The 26,401-nt window shown below is 35.4% G+C and overlaps 1 protein-coding gene across 2 annotated transcripts in view; it reads right to left on the minus strand.

Annotated features, from left to right (window-relative positions):
* Window positions 1-26,401, minus strand: part of ITGB8 (integrin subunit beta 8) — a 98,164-nt gene that overhangs the window by 17,622 nt on the left and 54,141 nt on the right. For both annotated transcript variants that reach the window (XM_027539961.1, XM_027539962.1), the window contains 5 exons: window positions 24,281-24,527; window positions 22,777-22,942; window positions 22,033-22,191; window positions 8,741-8,836; window positions 5,380-5,469 (listed from right to left, as the gene is read on the minus strand). In XM_027539961.1, coding sequence (XP_027395762.1) covers window positions 5,380-5,469; window positions 8,741-8,836; window positions 22,033-22,191; window positions 22,777-22,942; window positions 24,281-24,527 — 758 coding nt within the window. The remainder of the gene's footprint in view (window positions 1-5,379; window positions 5,470-8,740; window positions 8,837-22,032; window positions 22,192-22,776; window positions 22,943-24,280; window positions 24,528-26,401) is intronic.

Here is a 26,401-nt window from a genome sequence, read left to right on the forward strand (position 1 = left end):
TCCCATCTCAGTTCCAAAAGTTATAGCTATATTAAATATATTCTGTGGATCTGTGTGAATTTCATCTGATAAAACTTAGAGTCTACCACATGCAAAAATCCTTAACTTATTTTTGTAAACAAAAGGAAAGGGAAAAGATGAAGTATGTAAGAAAAGAGAGTGAGCAACATGGTACGAAGGAAAAAGATATCCCCATGGCTTCCAGTTCTTTACTTGAGTAATTTTTCTTTTTCAACTGTATAGTCAACAAAGAGATTAATAACTGATCATGGAATTATAGTAGTAAATCCTTAGAGTAAAATACTTCCTCAAATTAGTAAATTCTATTTGAATTAGGTAAGACTATATGAGTCACATTTTTTATCAACCAGAGAATCCATACATTGTAATCACTTAATTAAACAGTTTCAGGAAAAAATAGAAAACTTCTCCTGCTCAGTCATGTCTGACTCTTTGTCACCCGATGGACTGTAGCCCACCAGGCTCCTCTGTCCATGGGGATTCTCCAGGCAAGAATACTGGAGTGGGTTGCCATTTCCTTCTCCAGAGGATCTTCCCAACCTAGGGATTGAACCTTCATCTCTTGTGTTGCAGGTGGATTCTTTACTACTGAGCCACCTGGGGTTCCCAGGTGGATGGTATACTAATGGTATTGATATGGTGATGATTTGACAAATCAGAAGGAAATTCTGAATACCATCAGTGTTCTTTTTGCCTTTTTGAAATCCTGTTTCCCTTAAAACCTTAAGCTAGTTATATCAGTGTTTTTTCAAGCATGATATGAAGACAAATATCTAAAATTTTGCCCAGTTTTGAGATTAAGAAATTGTTTGACAGTCTTTTTTTTTCTTCTTTTTTTAAAAACGAATTTATTTATTTTAGTTGGAGGCTAGTTACTTTACAATATTGTGGTTGTTTTTGCCATATATTGGCATGAATTGGCCATGGGTAAGAAGAGATGGCAAGAATACACAGAAGAACTGTACAAAAAAGATCTTCATGACCCAGATAATCACGATGGTGTGATCACTGACCTAGAGCCAGACATCCTGGAATGTGAAGTCAAGTGGGCCTTAGAAAGCATCACTACGAACAAAGCTAGTGGAGGCGACGGAATTCCAGTTGAGCTATTCCAAATCCTGAAAGATGATGCTGTGAAAGTGCTGCCCTCAATATGCCAGCAAATTTGGAAAACTCAGCAGTGGCCACAGGACTGGAAACGTCAGTTTTCATTCCAATCTCAAAGAAAGGCCATGCCAAAGAATACTCAAACTACTGCACAATTGCACTCATCTCACACGCTAGTAAAGTCATGCTCAAAATTCTCCAAGCCAGGCTTTAGCAATATGTGAACCGTGAACTTCCTGATGTTCAAGCTGGTTTTAGAAAAGGCAGAGGAACCAGAGATCAAATTGCCAACATCTGCTGGATCATGGAAAAAGCAAGAGAGTTCCAGAAAAGCATCTATTTCTGCTTTATTGACTATGCCAAAGCCTTTGACTGTGTGGATCACAATAAACTGTGGAAAATTCATCAAGAGATGGGAATTCCAGACCACCTGATTTGCCTCTTGAGAAATTTGTATGCAGGTCAGGAAGCAACAGTTAGAACTGGACATGGAACAACAGACTGGTTCCAAATAGGAAAAGGAGTTCGTCAAGGCTGTATATTGTCACCCTGTTTATTTAACTTATATGCAGAGTACATCATGAGAAACGCTTGACTGGAAAAGGACAAGCTGGAATCAAGATTGCCGGGAGAAATATCAATAACCTCAGATATGCAGATGCTGCTGCTGCTGCTGCTAAGTCGCTTCAGTCCTATCCGACTCTGTGCGACCCCATAGACGGAAGCCCACCTGGCTCCCCCGTCCTTGGGATTCTCTAGGCAAGAACACTGGAGTGGGCCGCCATTTCCTTCTCCAATGCGTGAAAGGGAAAAGTGAAAGTGAAGTCACTCAGTCGTGTCCGACTCTTAGCGACCCCATGGACTGCAGCCTACCAGGCTCCGCCATCCATGGGATTTTCCAGGCAAGAGTACTGGAATGGGGTGCCATTGCCTTCTCCTTATGCAGATGGCACCACCCTTATGGCAGAAAGTGAAGAGAAACTAAAAACCCTCTTGATGAAAGTGAAAGTGGAGAGTGAAAAAGTTGGCTTAAAGCTCAACCTTCATAAAACGAAGATCATGGATCTGGTCCCATCACTTCATGGGAAATAGATGGGGAAGCAGTGGAAACAGTGTCAGACTTTTTCTGGGCTCCAAAATCACTACAGATGGTGACTGCAGCCATGAAATTAAAAGACGCTTACTCCTTGGAAGGAAAGTTATGACCAACCTAGATAGCATATTCAAAAGCAGAGACATTACTTTGCCAACAAAGGTTCGTCTAGTCAAGGCTATGGTTTTTCCTGTGGTCATGTGTGGATGTGAGAGTTGGACTGTGAAGAAGGCTGACCGCCAAAGAATTGATGCTTTTGAACTGTGGTGTTGGAGAAGACTCTTGAGAGTCCCTTGGACTGCAAGGAGATCCAACCAGTCCATTCTGAAGGAGATCAGCCCTGGGATTTCTTTGGAAGGAATGATGCTAAAGCTGAAACTCCAGTACTTTGGCCACCTCATGTGAAGAGTTGACTCATTGGAAAAGACTCTGATGCTGGGAGGGATTGGGGGCAGGAGGAGAAGGGATGACAGAGGATGAGATGGCTGGATGGCATCACTGACTTGACGGACATGAGTCTGAGTGAACTCCGGGAGTTGGTGATGGACAGGGAGGCCTGGTGTGCTGCAATTTATGGGGTTGCAAAGAGTCAGACATGACTGAGCAACTGATCTGATCTGATCTGATATCAGGTATCCACCATCCCGAATCCCCTTCCCTCCTCCCTCCCCAAGTTTCAGACAGTATTAAGCTTGCCTTTTAATATCTAACAGGTGCAGAGACAGACTTTATTTTTTATGAAGTGTAATTCCTTTTATTCAATATAATTTATTTTTTATTTCAGTTAAATTAAGGTTAAGTATATATTTAATATGTATAGTTTTAAATTAGTTTTTATTTAGTTTTAATTTTTATATAGTTTTAATTTTGATGGCAATGTAAAGGATAAAAAATAAAATGCAATCACATTCACCATGTACTAAATTTGTATGTAATTTTACAAAAGTCTTAAAAATGAAATGCAAAGAATTACAAAGTAGAATAAAATATTAGTTTTTTTCTTCAATGAATGAATGGTTTCTGTTGGACTGTGAAGATGAAATGAATTTTCAGAAAAAATTTTAAAGTACAGACATATAAAATTATAACAGAATCCCAGCTTAAGGATGTTGGTTAGAGTTTTTGTTGATTTTGTTAGTATTTTCAAAATTGTTTAAGGTTAATCAGAACTACAATTAGATAATGCATACAGACCTAACCTAGCAAATAAAGAACATGAAAAAAAAAAAAGCTATTGTTTCCTTTTCCATGGGTCTAATTTGATACATAGGAAAGTTTATCAACTTATATTTTTTCTAAGGGGTTATATGTGGGTTCATATTATGAAAAATAGGGTGATTTCAAATACTGTAAGCTCCTTTCTTATTTTGATTATCCTTGGGAGCAAACTACTGTTGTAGTTGTAATGAGTTGTACACAGGTCTGATTTTCCTAGTCAAGATGTCCCTCCAGTCCTATTAATGCTTTCTTTTTGGTAACAGTGATAAAAAAAATTGTAATTAAAGATGCTTTTCGTATTTCATCCAACATAGTCTTGTTGGACATAGAACAATTACTTGCAAAACAAACAAACAAAAAACCTTGCAAGATTTGTTTTCCTTTTAAAGAAAGAAAGTTTAAACAAGTCCTTCACTTTCTATTCTGTATCCACTTCTGCCTTTTTCTTTTGTACCTGAGTTGAAAGCAGATGTTCCATGAAGGAAATGTGAAGCCTGAGATTTCTAACAATACTTGGGCTACTGTTAATACAGTTCAACTCTACTGTGTCAGGAAGGCAATAAGAGAATTTGAAGAAGTGAGAGTTTGTCAATAGCACATAAATTCAAGATAGAACAAAGCATATCTTTGAACACCATGTGAAAAAAGAAAACAGACTATATAATACAGAAGAAAGCACCTGAAAGTTAGAATTTAGGAAAACCTAGGTTCTGGTTCTGCTTCTTTTGCTTGTTAGCTGTTTGACCTTTGGTTAATTTGCTTAGCTTCTTTGAAATTCTACAAATACACAATGGGAGTACTAATACTGCCTTATAGGTTGGTTGAATGGATTGAATGAGGTCATGTATGGAAAATAACTAGTTTGTAGTGGTATTAAACGGAGAAGGCAATGGCACCCCACTCCAGTACTCTTGCCTGGAAAATCCCATGGACGGAGGAGCCTGGTAGGCTGCAGTCCATGGGGTCGCTAGGAGTCGGACACGACTGAGCGACTTAGCAGCAGCAGCAGTGGTATTAAAATGACAGTTACTGTTTTTACAGTGTCCTAAAAGAGATTATTCTATCCAGGAATGACCTAGGTTAAGAGTACAGATATTTCTTTAACTTTGTATTTAGCACCTACTCTTCACAACTTGGGAACAGCGTACAACTGTCATCTCAATAAAATAGTATATCTCTTAAGGTAATTCTTTGAATCAAACTGAACAACCTAGTGATGATCTAGGACACCCTAACAAAATTCTCCTAGTAGTCTCCATATCTCAGTTCATTTTTTTCTGGAAAGTTGCTATTTAAATAACACAGTAGATTGATTATGGCACTGGAAATTATGATATTTCTTGGTAATAAAGTATATTCTATGGCTGTGACTTGGTGACTCTCAGAACATTTAATAAGGAAGGAAATTTAGTAGTCTTTAGCTCAAGAAGGCAATGGCACCCCACTCCAGTACTCTTGCCTGGAAAATCCCATGGACGGAGGAGCTGGTGGGCTGCAGTCCATGGTGTCGCAAAGAGTCGGACACGACTGAACGACTTCACTTTCACTTTCCACTTTCTTGCATTGGAGAAGGAAATGGCAACCCACTCCAGTGTTCTTGCCTGGAGAATCCCAGGGACAGGGGAGCCTGGTGGGCTGCCGTCTATGGGGTTGCACGGAGTCGGACATGACTGAAGCGACTTAGCAGCAGTAGCAGCAGCTCAACCTGAATTTAGTAAACTGTGTCAAAGGACATAGTGAAACACAGAAAGCTGAAATGACTTTACCAAGGTTCTGTAACTAGTTAGTGATAGAGCCAGGGCTAACTCAGGTTCCTAATTCCTAATCTAATGTTTTTCCACCACTCCTCTCAAGATGATAGAGCATTAGTTTGTACCTTGCTATAGAAATTGGGATTAAAAGTTTATTTGAAAAAAAAAATGTGTACAATATATACATACCTGATAGGCTTCTACAACCAGATTATTGAGGTTTGCAGCCTTTGATTCTATTTCACCAGCAATGGTGCCAGGCAAGAGGGGTAGAAGGTCCTAGAAAACATACCAATAGCATTCACTAAATTACAACTATGTACAGTGGCTTAGCAATCAAGAAGTATTTAAAAATCTTATAGGTATCAATGGAAGATGAGTCACTGCATGAATAAAAAAGTTAAAACACAAGAAAAAATATAAGCAACTAACTAAAGCAGCTAAAACATATATACCTGAAACGATATGTATTTGTATGTGCATGAGTGTGTGTGAGTACCCAAGTTACATGCTAACTTAAACCTTAAAGTATAGACCACAGAACCTGGTCCCAAGAGATTTAAAAATGAAAACGGTTCTGAGGGCAAATAAATTTGATAAGTTCTGCATATGGTTTCTTCTACATAGAGACTCAAAATGTATACCCCTGCAATTCAGAAATAATTTAGCATTATTATAATAATTCCACATTCTCTAACATTTACTTAATTACAAAACTGTTTTCTCATGTAACATAAATATTTTGCAGAACTGCTTTTCCATGGAGCGGTCTTTAGGACATGCTTGTCCAGACAGGAGAAAAAAAATCAAAGTCACAAATGGAAGTTTCATTGAACAGGTGTTCTGATGGTCCATAAAAAAATGGACTCTAGGTATTCCTAGTGAGAAAATGAGAATTAGTAAAGGCTTAAAGGTTTACCGAAGTTGTAGATTAACTAAGAATAGAGAAGTAACTAGTTTTACTAGAGTGAATGCTGCATATTTATATGGAATCAGATTATGAAAAGTCTTGAAATGCATTTATATATCATTTTATCATTCACAATATCACTGAGTTCTTGCTGTATGACGGCTACTACTTGAACAATAAGCTACTACAAATAATTTAGTACTTCAGGTATAAGGGAAATATATTTGTCAGACATTTTAAAAGTCCATTTATATAACTTTTATTAAGTAGCATCACATGCCACTTTGGAAACGCTAAATTATTAGGCCACATAGTTTCTACCCTTAAGGATCTTACAGGAATGTAAATGACAGTTTCAAAAAATGATGTTCCCATGAAGCAATGGTCATATATATGGACCCTAATTCGAGGGATACAGAGCAGGCATTTGGGGGCTGGGGAAATTTGTCAGGGACTGTTTCCTGGAGGAGGTGATTCATGAGTTGTGTCTTCAAGGATGAGTAAGAGTTAACAACTAATAATGGAGAAAGGCTTCCAGGGATGGGAGATAAATAGCAAGAACAGAGTTACAAAGAAAAGAAAGAGCCTGGTGAGTGTGTTCACAAGAGAATTAGAAGCACGACTGGAGGGACAAGTTTAAGGCAGACTGCTTTGGGGGATGAGGTCAGCGAGGCAAGCAGGGACCCACTAGCCTCATGTGCCATAATAAAGGCTTGATCCTCTAGATCAGAGGAAACCACTGGAGCACTTTACTCAAAGTGTGATTCAAATAGCTCATCCTGCAGCCAGGTGAAAGGTGGATTTGGGAGATGGGTTAGGAAGGTGTTACAACTCAGACAAAGGTGATTAATAAAAATGTCTGTGAGCAACCAAACTGGGTGACTGCATGGCATACACAGGACTCAGCAGAGTTTGTTACGCTTTTAGAATCCATTGATTTTTACTTTGCATGCAATTCAGTTAATAACAAACCTGGTTTTATGGTTTAACAGTCAGTAGAAATTTTCTTAAAGGAGTAGGAAGAAACTGCTAGAGCCAATATCACCATCAAGAAGTAATAAATAGCAGACAAAAAAGAGCAAAACAATAAAAAGCTGCTCAGTGAGTTGAAATTCAATTTGAAATTTAAGCTTAGAGGTTAAGAACACAGGATTTAGGCTGTTAGGAAAGTATATAACCTCCCTAAATGCATTTGTTTCCTTCATCTTTAAAGTGGGCATATTAGTAATATTATCCTTCTTGTTAAGAGTTTTAAGAGTATCAAATGAATTAATGTTAATAAACTCAGTGCTTGACAACAGTAAGTACTCAAAAAGTGGGAGCTGTTACTATTGTTAGTAAAGTGATTTGGGCATTTAATTTGAGTCCGAGCTCTACTTCTGTGGATATAACAGCTGTTTCCTTAAAACGAATTCCATGGTATGTAAATTTTGGAAAACAGGGAATTACATCTTCACTGTAGGAAAGAAATGATACAATTGCTAAGGGATGAAATGATATAATTAAAGTAGCACTTTCAGATGATAAATGTAGTAGTCAGATATTAGGGAAACTGGTGACGGGAACACCAGCTTTGTGGCAAATGCAAATGAATTCAAGTAGCTGTTGAAACCAAAAGAAAAAATAGTTTATCTGAAATATTAAAAAAAAATAAGTAAAGGACATTGTGGGTACAAGGTAAAAGCAAAGACAACAAGGGAGATGAAGATCCAGTGACCAGACGTGTAAAGAAAATTAGGGTATCACGCCATTGTAGAAATGAAGAAAAGAGAGTTTCCTGGAAAAAAGAATCTAAAAGACTGCAAGGAAAGCTTTAGCAGGATCACAGAAGTTCTATTTTGGGGGTGACAGGAGGAATCCCATGGGGTGCTGCCAGAGTGACACAGGTGTCAAATGTCTATTCTGCTTGTAGGACTCACCCGGCTGAAAAGATTCTGGACAAAACCAAAATTATTCTTATGTAGCAAGGCTTTGACTGAGTCAGCCACTTCCATGGCTCCTCTTATTCCTTTATTAGATGACCTAGACAAAATCTAGGTATGTTGGTGCTAGATTTGTTGAAAAATACTGATGCTCCCCAATCTAATCTATTATAAAGATATGCCCATGGACTAGAATAAGCAGAAATGTGGACATGGTATAGTTGGGGTGTGAACTACGTTTCACCTGATAAAAGTCTTCTCCAATATTGTCACAGTCAGTACCAAGTCTGTCTACAATGCGGGAGACCGAGGTTTGATCCCTGGGTCAGGAAGATCCCCTGGAGAAGGAAATGGCAACCCACTCCAGTACTCTTGCCTGGAAAATCCCATGGATGGAGGAGCCCAGTAGGCTACAGTCCATGGGTTCGAAAAGAGTCAGACATGACTGAGCGACTTCACTTCATTTGACTTCAGTACCAAGTACTATCAGTGCCCTCACTAGATTCTAATTTTAGGTTTGCAAACATAGAATTTGTATTTATTTATACTTAAATGTTAACTTAGGGCACTGTGTAGTATACATTAGTTAATATAGTGTTAAATTTAGATTGTACAAAGTATAAGAACCCCAGAATCCTTACCTGGGGTTCTGAGAAGTATTCTAATTTTAACTACAGATGCAAACATTTTAATTTTTACATTTTGGGAGTTAACATACCTTATACCAATGAAACTGTTTTCCTTGAACTGCAAAGATGACATTAATATTGTTGTCTATTAACTTTTCTGAAAGTTGGCCTAGTGAGGGATGTTCCTGTAATGAGAAATGAGAAAATGAGATAAAGAAGGGAGTGAAATTTAGTGCATCAGTTCCATACACTTCCAAACATCTGTTATACAGAGAACTGTATGATTAACATAAAAATGTATTGGGTTGGGAAGGATTATTGTTTTACTAGAGGCATTTAAATTACTAAAAAAAATAAGGTTAACATCAAAGTATTAAGGATATTTTAAAGACAAAACTGCCATAAAAATATCAGAAGCTCAGAAAAATTAAGAGGGTTGCATTCAACATAGTACAAAGTCTTTAGTACCTTTTAGGTTAACGTTGGATTCCAAGTGACATAATTAAAAGATTATCTAATATTCAGAATCAGAGACATATTAGTGACAATCACATTCTGAGGTGAAATTCAGTAACAAGTGTTGAAATGCAAATATATTAATGTATATATGCATATGTATTTGATGGGCTTTCCAGGTGGCGCTAGTGGTAAAGAACCTGCCTGCCAATGCAGGAGACACAAGAGACCCAGGTTCAGTCTCTGGGTTGGAAAGATCTCCTGGAGGAGAGCCCAGCAACCCACTTCAGTATTCTTGCCTAGAGAATTCCAGGGACAGAGGAGCCTGCTGGGCTACAGTCCATAAGGTTGCAGAGTCGGACACAACTGAAGCATCTTAGCATGCATGTGTGCAATATATATTTGCTGTGTAACATGGTGTAATACAAAGTCTATTTAAAAGAAGAAAATCCTGTATTCAAATCCTGGGTTGTCAGTTTATGATAAAAATTGTATCTAGCTGTACTAGGAATATTTTCTAATGGCAACAACTGCTTTTCAAATATTTTTGCTTTGACAAAAAATAATAAGTGTTTGCCAAGCATTCCCCCTTCTTAATTTTTAAAACCATTCATATTTTATGGAAAAATTAATCCACATGTTTTTGACCAGCTTATACTTAACACACATAAAATCAATATTTAAAAAGCAGTCCAAAATGTAAGCAGTTTTTGGAGCCTTCTTAATCTCTTTCTCCTTCTCAAGAACAGGGAAAATTATTTTTTCTCAGAAGATCATTAAGAAGGTCAGTGTATTTTTAAGCTTAAAAGAACACATTTTTTAACCCTATAAAGAACTGTTTTAAAAGAAAATTTTAAGTACCTTGAGGCCAATTTGTTAAAGTTACAAATGCTTAACAGATGTTTAAATAAACCATTGTTAACAAGAGAGTTGTAGATTAATGGCCATTGTTGAACCCTTTCCCCTTTCTCCCATGAAGCACAGTATCTTTTAAGTATTAAGTATTTTACCTTTTATGTCTTGTATTTCACTAGCAGAAATACTCCCTCTCAGCCAGCTGTCCTGGTTTGGTGACGTCACTACTTCTCAGCCTTAACTCCCCCTGTGCTGCTGCTGCTAAGTCACTTCAGTCGTGTCCGACTCTGTGCGACCCCATAGACAGAAGCCCACCAGGCTCCCCCGTCCCTGGGATTCTCCAGGCAAGAACACTGGAGTGGGTTGCCATTTCCTTCTCCAATGCAGGAAAGTGAAAAGTGAAAGTGAAGTCTCTCAGTCGTATCCAACTCTTAGCGACCCCATGGACTGCAGCCTACCAGGCTCCTCCGTCCATGGGATTTTCCAGGCAAGAGTACTGGAGTGGGGTGCCATCGCCTTCTCCATAACTCCCCCTCTATCTAACCCATTACATATTGTTTCTCTAAACATTGAAAAAAATTAATAGAGATAACAAGAATTTCACGGCCAAAAGGGAGAAGAGAAAGCATTGTGCCAAAGCAGCGCCTAAGTAGTTAAGGGCAAAAGGATTCCTTTCACATTTTTCTTCTTCACCAACACCTTCACTGTGATTTGTGAGAAATAACTTAAAATGTCAAAAGGAAAGAGGAGGTAAGAAGGATTAAACGGAAACAGTTTTGGTTAAAGAAATAACGGTGTAGAGATGTATGAATTTTAATAATGTACCTATGTAGTGACAAAAAATAAGCATTTAAGATTCTCCATAAAAGTGAGATTCATTATAAAAAGGCTTTGACTAAAGCATTACTTGAGTAATAGCAACTATTACCTAAAATGAGATTTGGGGTTTGTATCTGAACAGATGAAAGTTTCCATGCATAAATTATTAAAACTTGTAAAAAAACACTTTATACTGAACCTAATAGTGACCCACTTCACATTTATATTTAAAAAAAATGCAATTGTATTTAAAATTCAGGGCTCTCTCTGTTGAGCTGTATGAGATAGGACAAATGACCTCTCTGTGCTCAGTCTTCTCAACTATCAGTTTATAACCTGTGTTTCTTCTTTACCTAAAAATGATGATTTATATTATTTGTGAGAGGCTTCCCTGGTGGCTCAGATGGTGAGGTGTCTGCCTACAATGCGAGAGACCTGGGTTTGATTCCTGGGTCGGGGGAGGGGTCCCCTGGAGGAGGAAATGGCGATCCACTCCAGCACTCTTGCCTGGAGGGTCCCATGGATGGAGGAGCATGATAGGCTACGGTCCATGGGGTCGCAAAGAGTCGGACACGGCTGAGTGACTTCACTTTCACTTTCCTCGTATTTTATAAATATCTCTCCAGTTATAGCAAAATATTTTTTCTTTCTGCAAATCATACATACACCTGTGGTAGGTTGAATAATTTCTTCCCAAAACTTAGGTCTACTCAGAAACTCAGAAATTAGGAAGAGGTAGGGAAGGATTTTTCTCTGGAATCTTCAAAAGGAGTGTGGCCTTGCTGACAACTTGATCCCTAACCTCTAGCCCTCAAAACTGTGGGAGAATTAATTTCTGTTGTGTTAAGCCACCAGTACTTTCTTATGGTAGTTCTAGGAAATTAATATAATGGCTTACAATTGTTTTTAACCATTGTAATTACTCTTTTAACTTGTTCATCTTCGCCATAGTTTAGTTCTCCCAGTGATGTTCTTTTTCAGTAGTGTGTCCCCTGTATTACTCATAACCCGGTAAGCAGAAGTCTATTAATAGTTATTAAAATGAATGAATGAATAACTCAAAAAAAAGTTATACGATAATATAGAATTTGAAGTATTGCATATCATAATAAGATATGAAAAAATGTCTTGGTTAAGTGAAAGCACACAATTATCTGGATTATTTTTTCATTACTTTTTATAAATCGATTTTTAGATGACAGATCATGAAAACAATCTGATAGCACAGATTTATTTAAAGATGAAGACTTATGTTTTGTCAGTCTCCATCTCTCCCATTGGCCTGTTTTTCTATCTATATGGCTGCACAGTAATAATCTCATAGGCCCGTGTTTCTCATCAGTGGCACTATTTACATTTTGTGTTGTGGTATGGGACTGTCCTGTGTGTTATAAGATACTCAGCGATGTTCCTAGCCTCTACCTATTAGATGCCAATATGTCCCTCCTCCCCTAGTTGTAACAACCAAAATACCTGTGGACATTGAAATATCTTCATGGAGGCAGGATACAAAATTGTTCTGGCTGAGAGCCATACCAGGAGCAGGGCCCTGGAAACAGACCACTTGGGGCTTCAACTCTTGGTTCTGCAACTATTAGCTCCATGACACTAGGAATCTGTCTTTACCTCTCTGTGATATAGTTTTTATATATGTAAAAGAGGTATAAATACTAGTATCTAGTATCTACTTCGCAGGGTTATGGTGGGGATTAAATGGGTTAACATGTGTTTAATTTACCATTTTCTAATTATTAAGCCCAAATTAATGATAAGTAGGGGCTCATGATTTTGGGTAGAATCCGGGAGTTGGTGATGGACAGGGAGGCCTGGCGTGCTGCGGTTCATGGTCACAAAGAGTCGGACACGACTGAGTGACTGAGCTGAACTGAACTCAGGGGCTCATGTCCTGATGTCACATTGCTTGTCATTTACCTAGACACTGCTATGTTGGGCTGTGTGACCACAGACAAGTTCCTGATTCTTTTAGTGCTTCCATCTTCTCACTTATAAAATGGAGGTAATAGCAATATCTATACTTCACTGGGATGTTGGATGGTGCTCCCCAAGTGTAAAGGAGCAAATACCATAGCTGCTTAATAAAAGACAGCTTTCAGTAAAAGACATTTGGAGACCATTACTAAAGGCTAGATGCTGGGCTGTTGGATATGCTTTGACTTGCCTCATGTATTTACCTTTTGCACCTGGTTCCTGAAGTGTTTGAATTTGTGGCTCCTGTCAACATGGTGTCCATTGCATTCTTGATATCCTTAGTTAGTGAATGAGGGGCATGGACTAATTATTTTTTGTAAGCTGTTCAATGAGAATGGTAATAAAAATTTTCTGCGTTTTTAAACATGATTTAACCAAACATAATTTATTTAGAACATTATATTTCATAAATATTTTCATCAGTTTTTGTTTTTGTTGAGTTACTTTGGGAAATCATTATTTTTTCTCATTTTTAGGGGCATTAGAAGCAGTGTGAGTCTACTTTGAGCCTAGCCCAGGTGATTCTATGTGCAACTTTGCTTTCACTTTTTAGGAAAAAACAAACAAACGAACACCTAAATACTGTTCACATAAATACTTTCCCGGCTAGTTTTCTGCAAGCATGAGAAGCATTCAAATTAGGTCTACTCTAATTTTATTATTGAAGTCCTTATTGTTCACATGGCATTTACAGTTCTAAACAGATCGTAGAGTAGCAAGCTAAAATCGGGCATTTTGTTAGTTTTAAAAGCTGTGATATATATATATATACACATACATACACACACACACACGTACATATTATTTTAATTGAAGTGTAGTTGCTTTACAATATTATATTAGTTTCAGGTGTACAACATAGTGATTCACTGTTTCTATAGATTATAAGCAATTAGCTATAATAGCCTAGCCTACAAAATATTAGCTATATTCCCTGTGTTGTATGTTACATCTTTGTATCTTATTTTATACCTAATAATTTGTACCTCTTAATCCTTTTATCTTATCTTGCCCCTCCATCATCCCTCTCCCTGCTAGTAACTACCAGTTTGTATCTGTGAGTCTGTTTCTGATTTGTTATAGTCATTCATTTGTTCTTTTTTCAGATTCAACATGAGTGAAAATGTTCAGTATTTGTCTTTCTCTGTCTGACTCATTTTACTCAACATAATACCCTCTAGATCCATCCATGTTATTGCAAATGGCAATAGTTCATTCAAGAGTTGCATGACACTCCATTGAAATATATATATATATACCACAAACTTCATTTATCTCTTGATGGCCAGATTTCTTTCCTATCTTGACTTTTGAACACAGTGCTCCTATGAACATTGAGGTACATAGATCTTTTTGATTTTCATTTTCTTCAGATATATATGCCTAGGAGTGGAATTGTTGGATCATATCTTAGTTCCATCTTTAATTTTTTGAGTAATCTCAGTACTGTTTTCCATAGTGGCTGTACCAATTTAAATTCCCACCAACAATGCACTATGATTCCCTTTTGTTTACATTCCTCTTCTATATTTGTTATTTGTGGTTTTTTTGATGATAGCCATTCTGACAGGTATGAGGTGATATCTCACTGTGGTTTTATTTTGCACTTCCCTAATGATTAGTGATGTTGAACATCTTTTCACATGCCTGTTGGCCATCTGTATTTCTTCTTTGGAAGAATGCCTATTGAGGTCTTTTGCCCATTTTTAAAATACATGTGTTTGTTTTTCGATATTGAGTTGTATTAACAGTTAATATATTTTGGATATTCACCCCTTGTTAGACATATCATTTGCAAACATCTCACATTTAGTAGGATGCATTTTCATTTTGTTGATGGTTTCTTTTGCTGTGTAAAAGCTTTTCAGTTTGATTAGGTTCCATTTGTTTTTATTGCTTTTGTTTCCCTTGTCTGAGGAGACAGGTCTGAAAAATAGTACGAAGATCTTTGTCAAAGACCGTACTGCCTGTGTTTTCTTCTAAGAGTTTTGTGGTTTCTGGTCTTACATTTAGGTCTTTAATCCATTTGAGTTTATTTTTTAATATGATGTGAAAAAAGAATGTTCTAGTTTTATTCTTTTGAATGTAGCTGTCAGTTTTCCCAGCACCATTTGTTGAAAAGTCTGTCTTTTCTGCACTGTATATTCTTGCCTCATTTGTCATACATTAATTGACAATATGTGCATGGGTTTATTTTTGGACTGTCTATGTATCTGATCTATATGTCTGTTTTTGTGTCAGTACATACTGTTTTGATTGCTGTAGCTTTGTAGTATAGTCTGAAGTCAGGGAGAATGATACTTCCAATTTTGTTTTTTTCTCTCAGTATTTCTTTGGCAAGTTGGGGTCTTCTGTGATTGTATATAAATTTTAGAATAATTTCTTTTAGTTATGTGAAAAATGCCATTGGTAATTGAGAATTTGCATTACATCTTTGGGTAGATGGCTTTGGGTAGTATGGCCATTTTAACAATACTAATTCTTCCAATTCAAAAGCATGGGATATCTTTCCATTTCTTTCTGTCAATTTCAATTTGCTTCATCATGTTTTATAGTTTTCAGAGCATAGGTCTTTCACTTTCTTGGTTAAGTTTATTCCTAGGTATTTTTATTCCTTTTGATGCAAATTTAAATAAAGTTGTTTTCTTGCTTTCTGTTCCTGAGAAAATATATACTAATATATTATTAGTGTATAGAAAAGTAACAGATTTTGTATATTAATCTTGTATCCTGAAATTTTACTGAATTAATTCATTAGTTTTAATAGTTTTTTGATGGAGACTTTATGGTTTTCTATATATAGCATCATGTTATCTGCATGTAGTGATATAATGATTTATGTTGATCAGAGATATTGACCGGTATTTTTTTTTTTTTTTGTATTGTTTTTGTCTGAGTTTGGTTTCAGGGTAAAGGTGGCCCCATAGAATCAGTTTGGAAGTGTTTGAAAGTGAAAAAAATGAAAGTGAAAGTTGCTCAGGAAATGATGTTTTCTTTTCACTTCTTGGAAATAGTTTAAGAAAGATAGATATTAACTCTTCTTTGTATGTTTGGCGGCATTCTCCTGAAGCTCTTTGGTCCTGGACTTTAGTTCGGGAGGTTTTGATTATTGATTCAGTATCAATACTAGTTAATGATCTGTTCAAATTATCTATTTCTTCCTAATTCAGTCTTAGAATATTGTGTGTTTGTAGGAAATTACCTATTTCTTCTAGTTTGTCCAATTTGTTGGTATTAACTGTTCTTAGTATTCTCTTATGATCATTTGTATTTCTGTGATTATAGCAGAACTTCTCTTTCATGTCTTATTTTATGTATTTGGGTACTCTCTTTTTTTTTTCTTAATTATCCTGGTCAACAACTTATTAATTTTATGTTACTTATTAATTTTATGTTTAAAAAAAAAACAGCTCTTGGTTTTGTTGTTCTTTTCTATTGTAGTTTAATAAATTAAATAAACATCAATTTATTTATTTCTGCTTTAATCTTTATTATACCCTTCCTTTTGCTGACTTTGGACTTTGTGTTTATTTTCCTAATTCCTTTAGATGGTAAGTTAGGCTGCTTATTTAAATTTTTCCTAATTTCTTGATATAGGCCTGTACTATAAACCTCCCTCTTAGAACTGCTTTTGGTATATCCCATAGATTTTAGAGTATTGTGTTTCCATTTTTATTTGTTTCAATTTATTTTCTGATTTCCTCATCAATTTCTTTATTGACCACTGATTTCTTACTAGCATATTGTTTAGTCTCCATGTCTTTGTTCTTTTCCCACTTTTCTGTCTATAAGTGATTTCTAGGTTCATGTCATTGTGGTCAGAAAAGATGCTTGATATAATTTCTATCTTCTTAAATTTGTCGAGGCAATTGGCATGTGGTCTCTGGAGAATGTTTCATGTATACTTGAGAAGATTGTGCATTCTGCTATTTTTGGATGGAATGTCCTGTAGATACCTACAACTGTCTAATGGTTCATTTAAGGCCACTGTTCCCTTATTGATTTTCTGTCTGGATGATCTCCCCAGTGATGTCATTGGGATGGTAAAGTGTCCTACTATTATTGTATTACTGTCCATTTCTTCCTGTATTTCTGTGTGTGTGTGTATTCCTATATTGGGCATATATATGTTAATAAGTGTAATCTCCTCTTGTATGGATCCCTTTATCATTATATAATATTTAATGCCCTTATTTGTCTTATGTTACAGACTTTCTTTTAAAGTCTACTTTGTCTGATACAGGTCTGCTGCCTCAGCTTTCCTTTGTTTCCATTTGTATAGAGTATCTTTTTTCAACCCCTTACTTCCAGTCTGTGTAACTGTAGCTCTCACTTGAGTGTCTTACAGCAGCATGTTAGATAGTTGTTCTTTTTTTTTTTTTATCCAATGAGCCACCTTATGCCCTTTGATTGGAGCATTTTGCCCATAGATATTCAAAATTATTGTTTGTAGGTATGTGCTTATTGCCATTTTGTTACTTTTTTCTGGTTGTTTCTCTGTTTTGTCTTCTTGTTTTAGTCTGTTCCTTTGTAGTTTGATGATTTGCTTTAAGTAGTATGCTTGTGTTCATCTCTTTTTAGTTTTAGTCTCTTTTTAGTTTAGTATTAGACTTTAGTTCATCTCTTTTCATTTTAGCTTTTGTATACCTATTGTAGGTGTTTGATTTGTGGTTACCATGGAGTTCATATATGTTGATGTGTAACTATGTCTGCTTGTTTTAAGCCCATAGTCATCTAAGTTTAAACGTACTGTAGAAGAGCTAAATTTTTTACTATCCCCTTTCTACCTTTTGTGTTTTTGATATCATGTTTTACATTTTCATGTCTATCCCTTAACTACTTACTATAGTTTTAGTTGATTCTATAATTTTGTCTCTTAACCTTTTCACTAGCTTATTTAAGTAGTTGAACTACCATGTTGCTATATATCTGCCTTTACCAGTGGTGTTTCCCCCTTCCTATAATTTATTACTTTTTTACAGCCTTTTCTTTTTCATTTAACATGTTAAGTTTGGATAATATTGATTAACTCTCTTAGTTTGGCTTATCTGAGATGCTCTTTATATATCCTTCAATTCTGAATGATAACTTGCTGTACAGAGTATCCTAGCTTGTAGGGTTTTTTTTTTTGTTTCAGCACTTTTAAGTGTGTCATGTCACTCCCTTGTTTTATAAAACTTGCTGTAAAATCAGCTGATAGCCTTATGGGTGTTCCCTGTATGTGACTCTGTTTTTCTCTTGCTGAAAGTTCTCTCTTACCTTAAACTAAAAGTTGTAACAATATTTTTTAAAAAATTGCATATAAACTTAAAACTTTCTAGGTGCTTTTTGCCTGGGTGAAATTCCATTTACTTTGCTGATGGTGCATGTTCATAAAACCCAGAAGTGCTAACAGTCTAAACTAATCTTATCTGTTTAATTTTGAAAATTTTTTATACAGTGTTAAGCAGAGAAAAATGAAGTATGAATCAGGAAATAGGGTGAAAGTTTTGATTATATGCTTTAGTTTAGCCATATTAGAATTAACTTTATTATTCTTATGACATATTAGTAATTTCTATGAATCTAAATAAATTAAAGGACTTCAGGGGAGTTAAATGAGAGGAGGAGTGAAAAATCACTGACCTTAAAATGATGAGGCACAAAAAGAAAAAAAAAAAGGTTCAGAGACAGAAACACCAAATCTAAGCTACTAAATACAATTAGCAGTGTGGTAGGATCTCGCCTATTTGCATCTCTCCGTGAGAACTGAGAGTCACAGCAATATTTAAAAGTCTCATTAATAATGGTTCATTGTGTGACCTGTTTGCCTCTTCCAAATACTTGCTCCCTGGGCCCGTTTCATTGTTATTGGAGACTCTGGCGTTACTCTTAGTTGAGGGTGGGGGTGAATGGTTGTGAAGAGGGCTCTGAATGAGGTTGGGAATCACCCTGGAGGAGCTGGGTAGGGAAACAGGATGAAATTCTAAAGCCTCAGTATCAACAACTTGTCTTCTACACCATTAATAATTTTTATACTAACCTCTACCATTTTAGAATTAATTTTAAAACTTTAAACTGTTATAAATTATAACTGGTAAATTATAAAACTATATTACTACTCAAGTTTTTCATTCTGGCACTTGGAGAAAAAGCAGTGGAAAATGTAATTTAGTTAATACTATAACATTATTTGCCAATGGTCATATATAAAATATAACAATGTTTAAATATAAATTATTTAAAATTTTATCTCATTGTGTAATATACATAAGACCAATTATCTACTTTATTTTATTTATTCTATAAGTAAGACTGCAACTAGAAAGTAGAGTAAAATTTACACCAAGAACTTCACCACCTTATTTCTTCTAGGTATCCCTTGAGACAGTATGGCAAAGTAGTTAAGAATACATATTTATTAAAAGATTGAACTGGATTAAACCCTGATTCTGCCACTGATTAACTTTTCAGCTGTGTGTCCTCAGTCAAGTCTCTTAATTTCTTATACCCTCAGTTCTTCTGTTTATAAAAGAAAGATAGTTATGACTACCTTACCAAGTTGTTATAAAGATAAATTTCATATAGTATGCACTGTACTGTATGCAGTATACTGATACTGTATGTAGCAACAGTGATTTCAGTTAATAAAACCTCAAATCATGGTAGATGTTACTATTCTGAAATTCACATTGATCCTCATGAAATAGCTATGTGAATAAGCAGTAGAACTCTGGATGATGTAAATTAGACATATGAAATGCCTTTTATCAATTATTACCTTTTATAAATGAAAGAACCAGAGTCTTGGACCAAGAGGCCCAGATACTATTCAACATTACTGGTATTGGCTGCTGGAGATAAAACTAAGAAGCAAAATATTTTATTGCTTATCTAAACTTTATCTTTTCAAATTCCTCTATAATGGCTGAATAGGAGAGAATAGAAGTCGTTTTAATATGAGCAGATAAATATGCTTAGAGTTAGGCTCAGGGTAGCTTTAGATAGAGGAGGTTTCAGAGCAGTAGTACATCTTGTGTGTATAAATGCACAGTCAAGGGATCAATCAAAATGCTTCAATTTCTTTTGTTTTAGGGCAGTGTCCCTGGAAATGAAGGGAATAAGACTTCTTAGGAAAGGCATCCTTAAAACACAGGCCTGGGATAAATGAGGTAAAATATTCTTCGAAGGTAGTAGCAATATTGGTTTATTCAGTAGCTATCAGTGACATGTGGAAGGTATCAGTGACATGTTCATTCTTTTAAGTAGGTAAAACAGTGTTCAAGAAGACAAGTACATTTCATGATAGTTTGTCCAAATTCCTGATATATGAGTCCAAACACGGTGTAAAATTCCATCAGAATTATACTTTGTTTCTATAAGGTTATATGGCATGGAATATGTCTAAAAGTATGAGGACATTTCTTTGCCTTAAGGAATCCTTCCTAGATGAGCAGCAGCACCATCTAAAGTACAGTTGTGGAGAGCTGACTTCAGTGACTTGGCAAAACTTTAAAAGGATAATTGCAATGCAGTTTGAGAATAATGTAATTATTATTTTTCCTTAAAAAAAAAGCTTCTACTTTTCTCACAATAGAATGGTTCCTCTTGTCTTCTCTCAGCTCCCAGTAAATGAATTAGAACTCTATCTCAGATTAAAAGAGATTGAACAGAAGGAAAGATAATAAATGACTAAAATGGATGAATCTACTGAAGTGAAATGTGACTGAGTAGGAGAGAATCAACAATAAGAAAGACACTAAGGGAATAACTCCAAATCCTAGATTTTAAAATTCAAATTCTAGCTACTTTAAAAATCTTTAAATGTTGAGGTTGCTTTCAAGAATCTAAACCAACCAAGGGTTAATCTTGTTTTATGTGGTAATGCAGTTGTTCCTTTAGACTTTCAAAAAGTCTGGTAGGGCATTTAAGATTAACTAACTAAAACTATTTAAATTTCACTTATAGGAACCACACACATTTCATCATAATTTATATGCTTCTGATATTACATTTCCCAAACTGTGCATGAGGTGTCTTCAGGCACTGTGGTGCACTCACCAGGGTGCTGCAAAATATCTTAAATATTTAAGGGAAGCATAGTAATACTTGACATCTGTCAAGTATCCGTGAACTACCAGCTGGAAGTGGTTCACTGCTTTATGATTACATTTGGCTCTGTTCTTTTACATGATGTCATATCTTAGCAAAACTAAGCAGCATGAAAATCAGTATGTAACAGAAAGTGAGGGTGGCTATGTCCTGTTTGATTCCAAGGCTTGGGAAGTTCCCATTATAACTAAGAATGACACAAATGATTCATCTGTATTATTGTTTTAACTGGCTACTAGGTTTTTAGAACATAAGTAGTTATGTTATTTGGCCCTAACTACTTAATAAACAGAACTGTCAGGCTGTCTGTTTGTTTTGCCTATGTGTACCAGGGTAAAGATTACTAAGAGCTAGGTGCCACAATATAAGAAAGTTTGGAAGCTTTTGTTCTAACATTTGCATGCATGTATAAACAGGGATCACATCAAAAATAAATGATGCTTTATGCAATTGATTTTCTACATGTAGAATAGCTAATGCTGGGAAATACGGCTCTAGGAGATTGTATTTAAATATATGATTCAGAGGTGAAACTAACCCTCAGGAAGCTCCCTTCTCCAGGGGATTTTCACGACCCAGGAATCAAACCCAGGTCTTCAGCATTGCAGGTAGATTATTTACCATCTGAGCCACCCAGGGAAGCCCAAATACAGATAAACTTCAGAAGGAAGGAGTGAAATATAAAATATTGAAAGCCAACCTTGTTTTACTCCTTTTCCCCCCTAGTCTCTACTTAGATTCTGTTTTTCTCTGAGGATTCCTCAGGCCAAATACACTTTTCTTCATCTCTAATATGTTTTTCAATACTAACCCTGTAGAACTAGCTACAAGTAGTCAGGCAAACATATATGTATATGCTCTTTTCCTTTGAAGGTTCTTCAGTTGCCTAAAAAAGTAAGCTTTTCTATCACTTTTATTTTCATAAATTACACATTGTTTTGTAGGACATTAGAGAGTCAGCTACTAGATGTTATCCATGTATTTCAGCCTTACATTTTATTGATCAAAATTTATAGATTGCATTGTTCTGTAACTTGTCTCTCATGACTTGTCCTGACTCTGGATCATGACCCTTTAGGTAATTTCTTGGTACAGGGACAGCTGAATTTGCCAATTTAAACTTATACTAACCCAAAGAGTCATAATTACTAATAGGCTATTGTTACTCTACCATGCTTGTTGATCTGACGTAGACGTTGTTTTTCAGATGGCAGTTTCCGTCATTTGGCACCACTATGCCTGCCAATTTGCTATCGAGAGCAAGATGAGACGTCTGATCTGTCATCACCAGCAGCAATCTTTTAGCTTCTTTTCGCCATCCAATATGACTCTTAAAATAAACATGTAATTAGATCTTGTACAATCACATAGATCTTTACTGTGGTCTGTATCTCAAGTAAACATTAAATATAAGTTAACAAACATTAAGTCAGGCTAGAGTTATGTGCATAAATTCAATGCTGTTTCACAAATAGCATTAACTTTTATTTGTATATCCTCTTCCACAGCCATTAAACCACACTAGTTCCTGGCAAGAGACTTCTGGTGTTCCAACAGAGGAAGAAAAGGCCAGGTTTACAAAGTTCAGACTGCCTAATGTGATGTGAGTAGGACAACAAGCTATTTCTGGTTTTTCCTTGCAGAGTAGTGAGAGAAAAGAGCAGCCCTTTTGGAAATGATTTTCCAAGAACATAAGTTTTTCTTTCCCTTATATCTTTTCCTATTTATAAACTTTTCCTAATTTAGTCCCTCTGTCCTGAACACATACCAAAATGAGTATCATTGGTGACAAACAAGAGGTAGGAGAAGAATGTATTCTTTTATGCAATGTTTCACTCCACAAATCACAGAGAAATCATAAATTCTTGGGGAATTTTATATCTGAGCAAATACTCAATAATATGAAACTTCTTACCTCACAGACAGCTGCCTGAAGCATAGCATCAAAACCTCCTTCAGGTGTATCTATATTTCCAGAGATCTTCTGTCTGTGAACTGCTTTTTCAAACTCAGTGATGTTCTCCGTCAAAGACAGCACATGGATGTACCCATGGGGAGGCATACAGTCTAAGTTGTAGTCACTGTATGAGTAAAGAAGAAATGCAAATTGTTCTGCTGTGTGTCCTTCAAAGATCCGAAATATTACTCATGTAAAAGTGTGTGGTTGATGTGAGAAGGGAATACTTTATTTTTGCCAATAAAACTTTATTAGAGAAAAATCTATATTTTATAAAATCAGAGAAAAGCTCAATATTGCTGGATATTTCTTTGCAGGTAGGAATATTAATGGCTTGGTTTCAAAACATAAAGAAGATTAAGCATGTTCCTTTAATATAGGACACCTAAGGGCTTTTATTATGCTAATATATACTATTGATTTTTAAGAGGAGATGAGAATTTTCAGTGATTTCCTATCACATTTGTTCATGGAACAACTGAAAAACACTTTGGGGAAATATTTTTAGGAATTTCGTTAAAATACTATACTTTTGTTAGATATTTTAAAATATTTTGCTAATTTTAAAGTGATTCTTGTAGAATCATTGATGAATGGTCAAAATTCATAAAAATTGTTTTGAGAATTCCATGATGTCCTCAAAGGTAAGGATTATTTCTCAGGTGCATCTGTGCTTGGAGAGAAGGTGTATGAAGCTCCATATGGAGATGCATCAGTCTTTTTCCACTACAACAGACAGCAGGGCTGTTTTGGTAAATTAGACTATACCCTGTAAAGTGATTTGGACAACATATGGAAGTCAGAAAGAAGATGATAAAATTAAATGTTTTGTTAAGGAAGAACTGGATACATTTATATTTGCTCTTCGAAAATTCAACAGGCTAAATGTTGTGTGAGAAATTCGTATTTTAAAGGTCGGTTTTCCTTTCTTTGTAGGGCACACACTATTTATAATCAGCCTTCCAAAATGATAAGAAAAAGAACTCTTTTTAGCAAACAAATCCTCATCTTTTGACCTACCTACCCTCCATGTGCTAGCTGAGTTTTCTTTGAAATAACATTATAAGCAATGTAATTATAAACACAGTCATAATACAGTAATGGAAATGTAGGTGCAATACTGGCAAAATAAGTACTTTAAAAATGATAAGCCTTGCTTCAGCAAATTTGGAGCAATAAAAAAAAAGAAATACAGAATATTCAAAGAGGTATTTATATATATGGTAGCCTGATTATTGAATGTTTGTAATAAAAACTAAGTGAAAAAATATAAAAATAAAAGCCCCCTTCAATCTTAGAAGTTTTCAGATAGGAATGTCCTTCCTCTATAAATATTTTTATTTCTCATTTAATTAAAACAAAAACAGATAATTTAGTAAGTCCTTGATATAAAACCAAAATGAGATTTTACAAGGTTTTAAACTTGTTTAGCATTAGGAAGTCCATGTCTAGTATTAGATACCTGCATTGATTATGAATTCTTTCTGGATGGATACTAATGTATGGTGAAACTGTTTTATCAACGTATGAGCCAAATCCAAGGCGAAAGTCACGGGAGAAAAATGCCATTTTTCTAGATAAATCATTTCCAACTGAATTTAATTTTTCAATATTATTGTGCATTGATGCTGAGACATCAACCAGATAATAAAGATCCACAGGATATTTCTTCAGAGGATGAATTTTCAGCATAAAATTAGCTTCAGCTCCTAGTTCAAAGAAAGACAAACATAGTGTAGTATTCATTTTTAACATCTCAGGTTAAGCTATCAATAAATCAGTCACATTTTAGATATAGAACAGTGATCACTAATTTGTGCATAATGAAGGAAATTGGGAATATTCTGGAATAATTTTAAGGCAGTTAGAAGAACATACCAATGTTTTAGTCTCCAACTTCTACAAAGCATTTCTCATAATTCTATGGGGCAAAGATAACAGCAAACAGAGCAACTCAATATAAATGTAATAGGGAATATATTTATCACCATATGAACCTGCATTTCTAGTGTCTAGTAAAGCACAGCCCAGACATCAAGCAGCATTCTATTATGAGAGACTAGAAGAATGTGTTTGTTTGCAGGTGACTTTTAGGTTTGAAGACATCCAGAAAGGCATTCTAAGAAAATTTACCCCTTATTGGATGCAGGTGTAAATTAATTCTTTGGGGTTAAGGCATATTTATGTATGAGATGCAGAAACTCAGGTACTAAGAAGTACATTAAGCTATTCAGAATACTTACTACCTCATCATGAGTTGTTTGATAAGATTCTTCCCAACCATTATTTGTAAGAAAAAATGAGACAGTGGTCTAAAGAATGATATGCAGCAGCCACACTGAGAACCTAAGCTATGTAGGGGACTGCATTTGTCCAGTGCATAATAAGTGCTTAATAAACATATATGTTGAAGAGGGATCACAGAGGCAAAGGAACTGGATGAGAAAGTCACCATAAGGAGAATTGTTGGAGCCTCCAAAAGACAGCTGTCTTTGCATTACAGTTTTATTTAGTTCTCTGTCCATTATCATGTGATACAAAGATCTGATACCTTTCAGAATGAGTACTTCTGTGTTTAACTTTTTAAAGTACGTGGTAAAAAGTTATCAATTTAAATACAGACAATTTGTGAATTTTACTTTTTTAAACAATAAAGCAAATTCTTTGTAAGTCATTAATTATTTGTATATGGGGAATATTTTGAATGGAAAAAAATGAATAAATACCAATTCGAGTACATAATTAGTAACCTGATCTACTTATGAAAAAGAATCCTATAATTTATCAAGTCATTTTCAGTCTTAATATGCTTAAATATATAGCATATTTTAAGCATAATAATAACAAAATATAGCATAAGAATAACAACATTATAAACTTATTTAATAGTTCAAATGTTTTTCAGCCAGATTATGGAATGTATTCAAAATAGAAAGCTTTTTGGTTTATTAATATTAATTATGGGAGAAAGTGGCTTATTATTCCTAAATTTGCCTTTACATGTAGGAAAATTCTTTATTATAACATCTCTGTTTCATCAGCCTGAGTTTGGGAGGAGAATTGGGTTTGCATAGCCCAGCCCAGTCAACTTTCTCACTCCCTGTTTTTAGGAGCTGGGCTGCCTACAGAGAGCATATATTCAGTTCTGCTTTCTAAGTATATGGTGAAAAAGCCTACCCATGGAAGTGACCTGAAGTTTGGGTAGAGAAGTTTAATTCAGGAGAATGATAGAATCAGGTAGACAGAGCTGAATTGATGAAAAATAGAAATGGAGTATATTGGGAAGTGTAGTTCATGTGTAGGAACTTGTATTTTAATATGTGGGTCAGCATTTAATTTTTTTTTTAATTTGTGTAGTTGTTTTTTAATTGTTGACTTAGGCATATGGCTGGAGGCATTAGGCACTGGCCACATGGTATTTTCACCTTGATGGATCATTGTAGTTTATGTTGGCTCTGCCTAAAGATGAATGGCTGCCTATTTTGACAGAGTCACTGAAAAATACATCAGATATTCAGTGTATTGTGTGAGTTGTTATATTGTTGGTTGGTTATCGCAGCCACAGGCAGAGTCTGTACAGAAT

This window comes from Bos indicus x Bos taurus, chromosome 4 (assembly GCF_003369695.1).
Source record: "Bos indicus x Bos taurus breed Angus x Brahman F1 hybrid chromosome 4, Bos_hybrid_MaternalHap_v2.0, whole genome shotgun sequence".
Taxonomy (NCBI): Eukaryota; Metazoa; Chordata; class Mammalia; order Artiodactyla; family Bovidae; genus Bos; species Bos indicus x Bos taurus.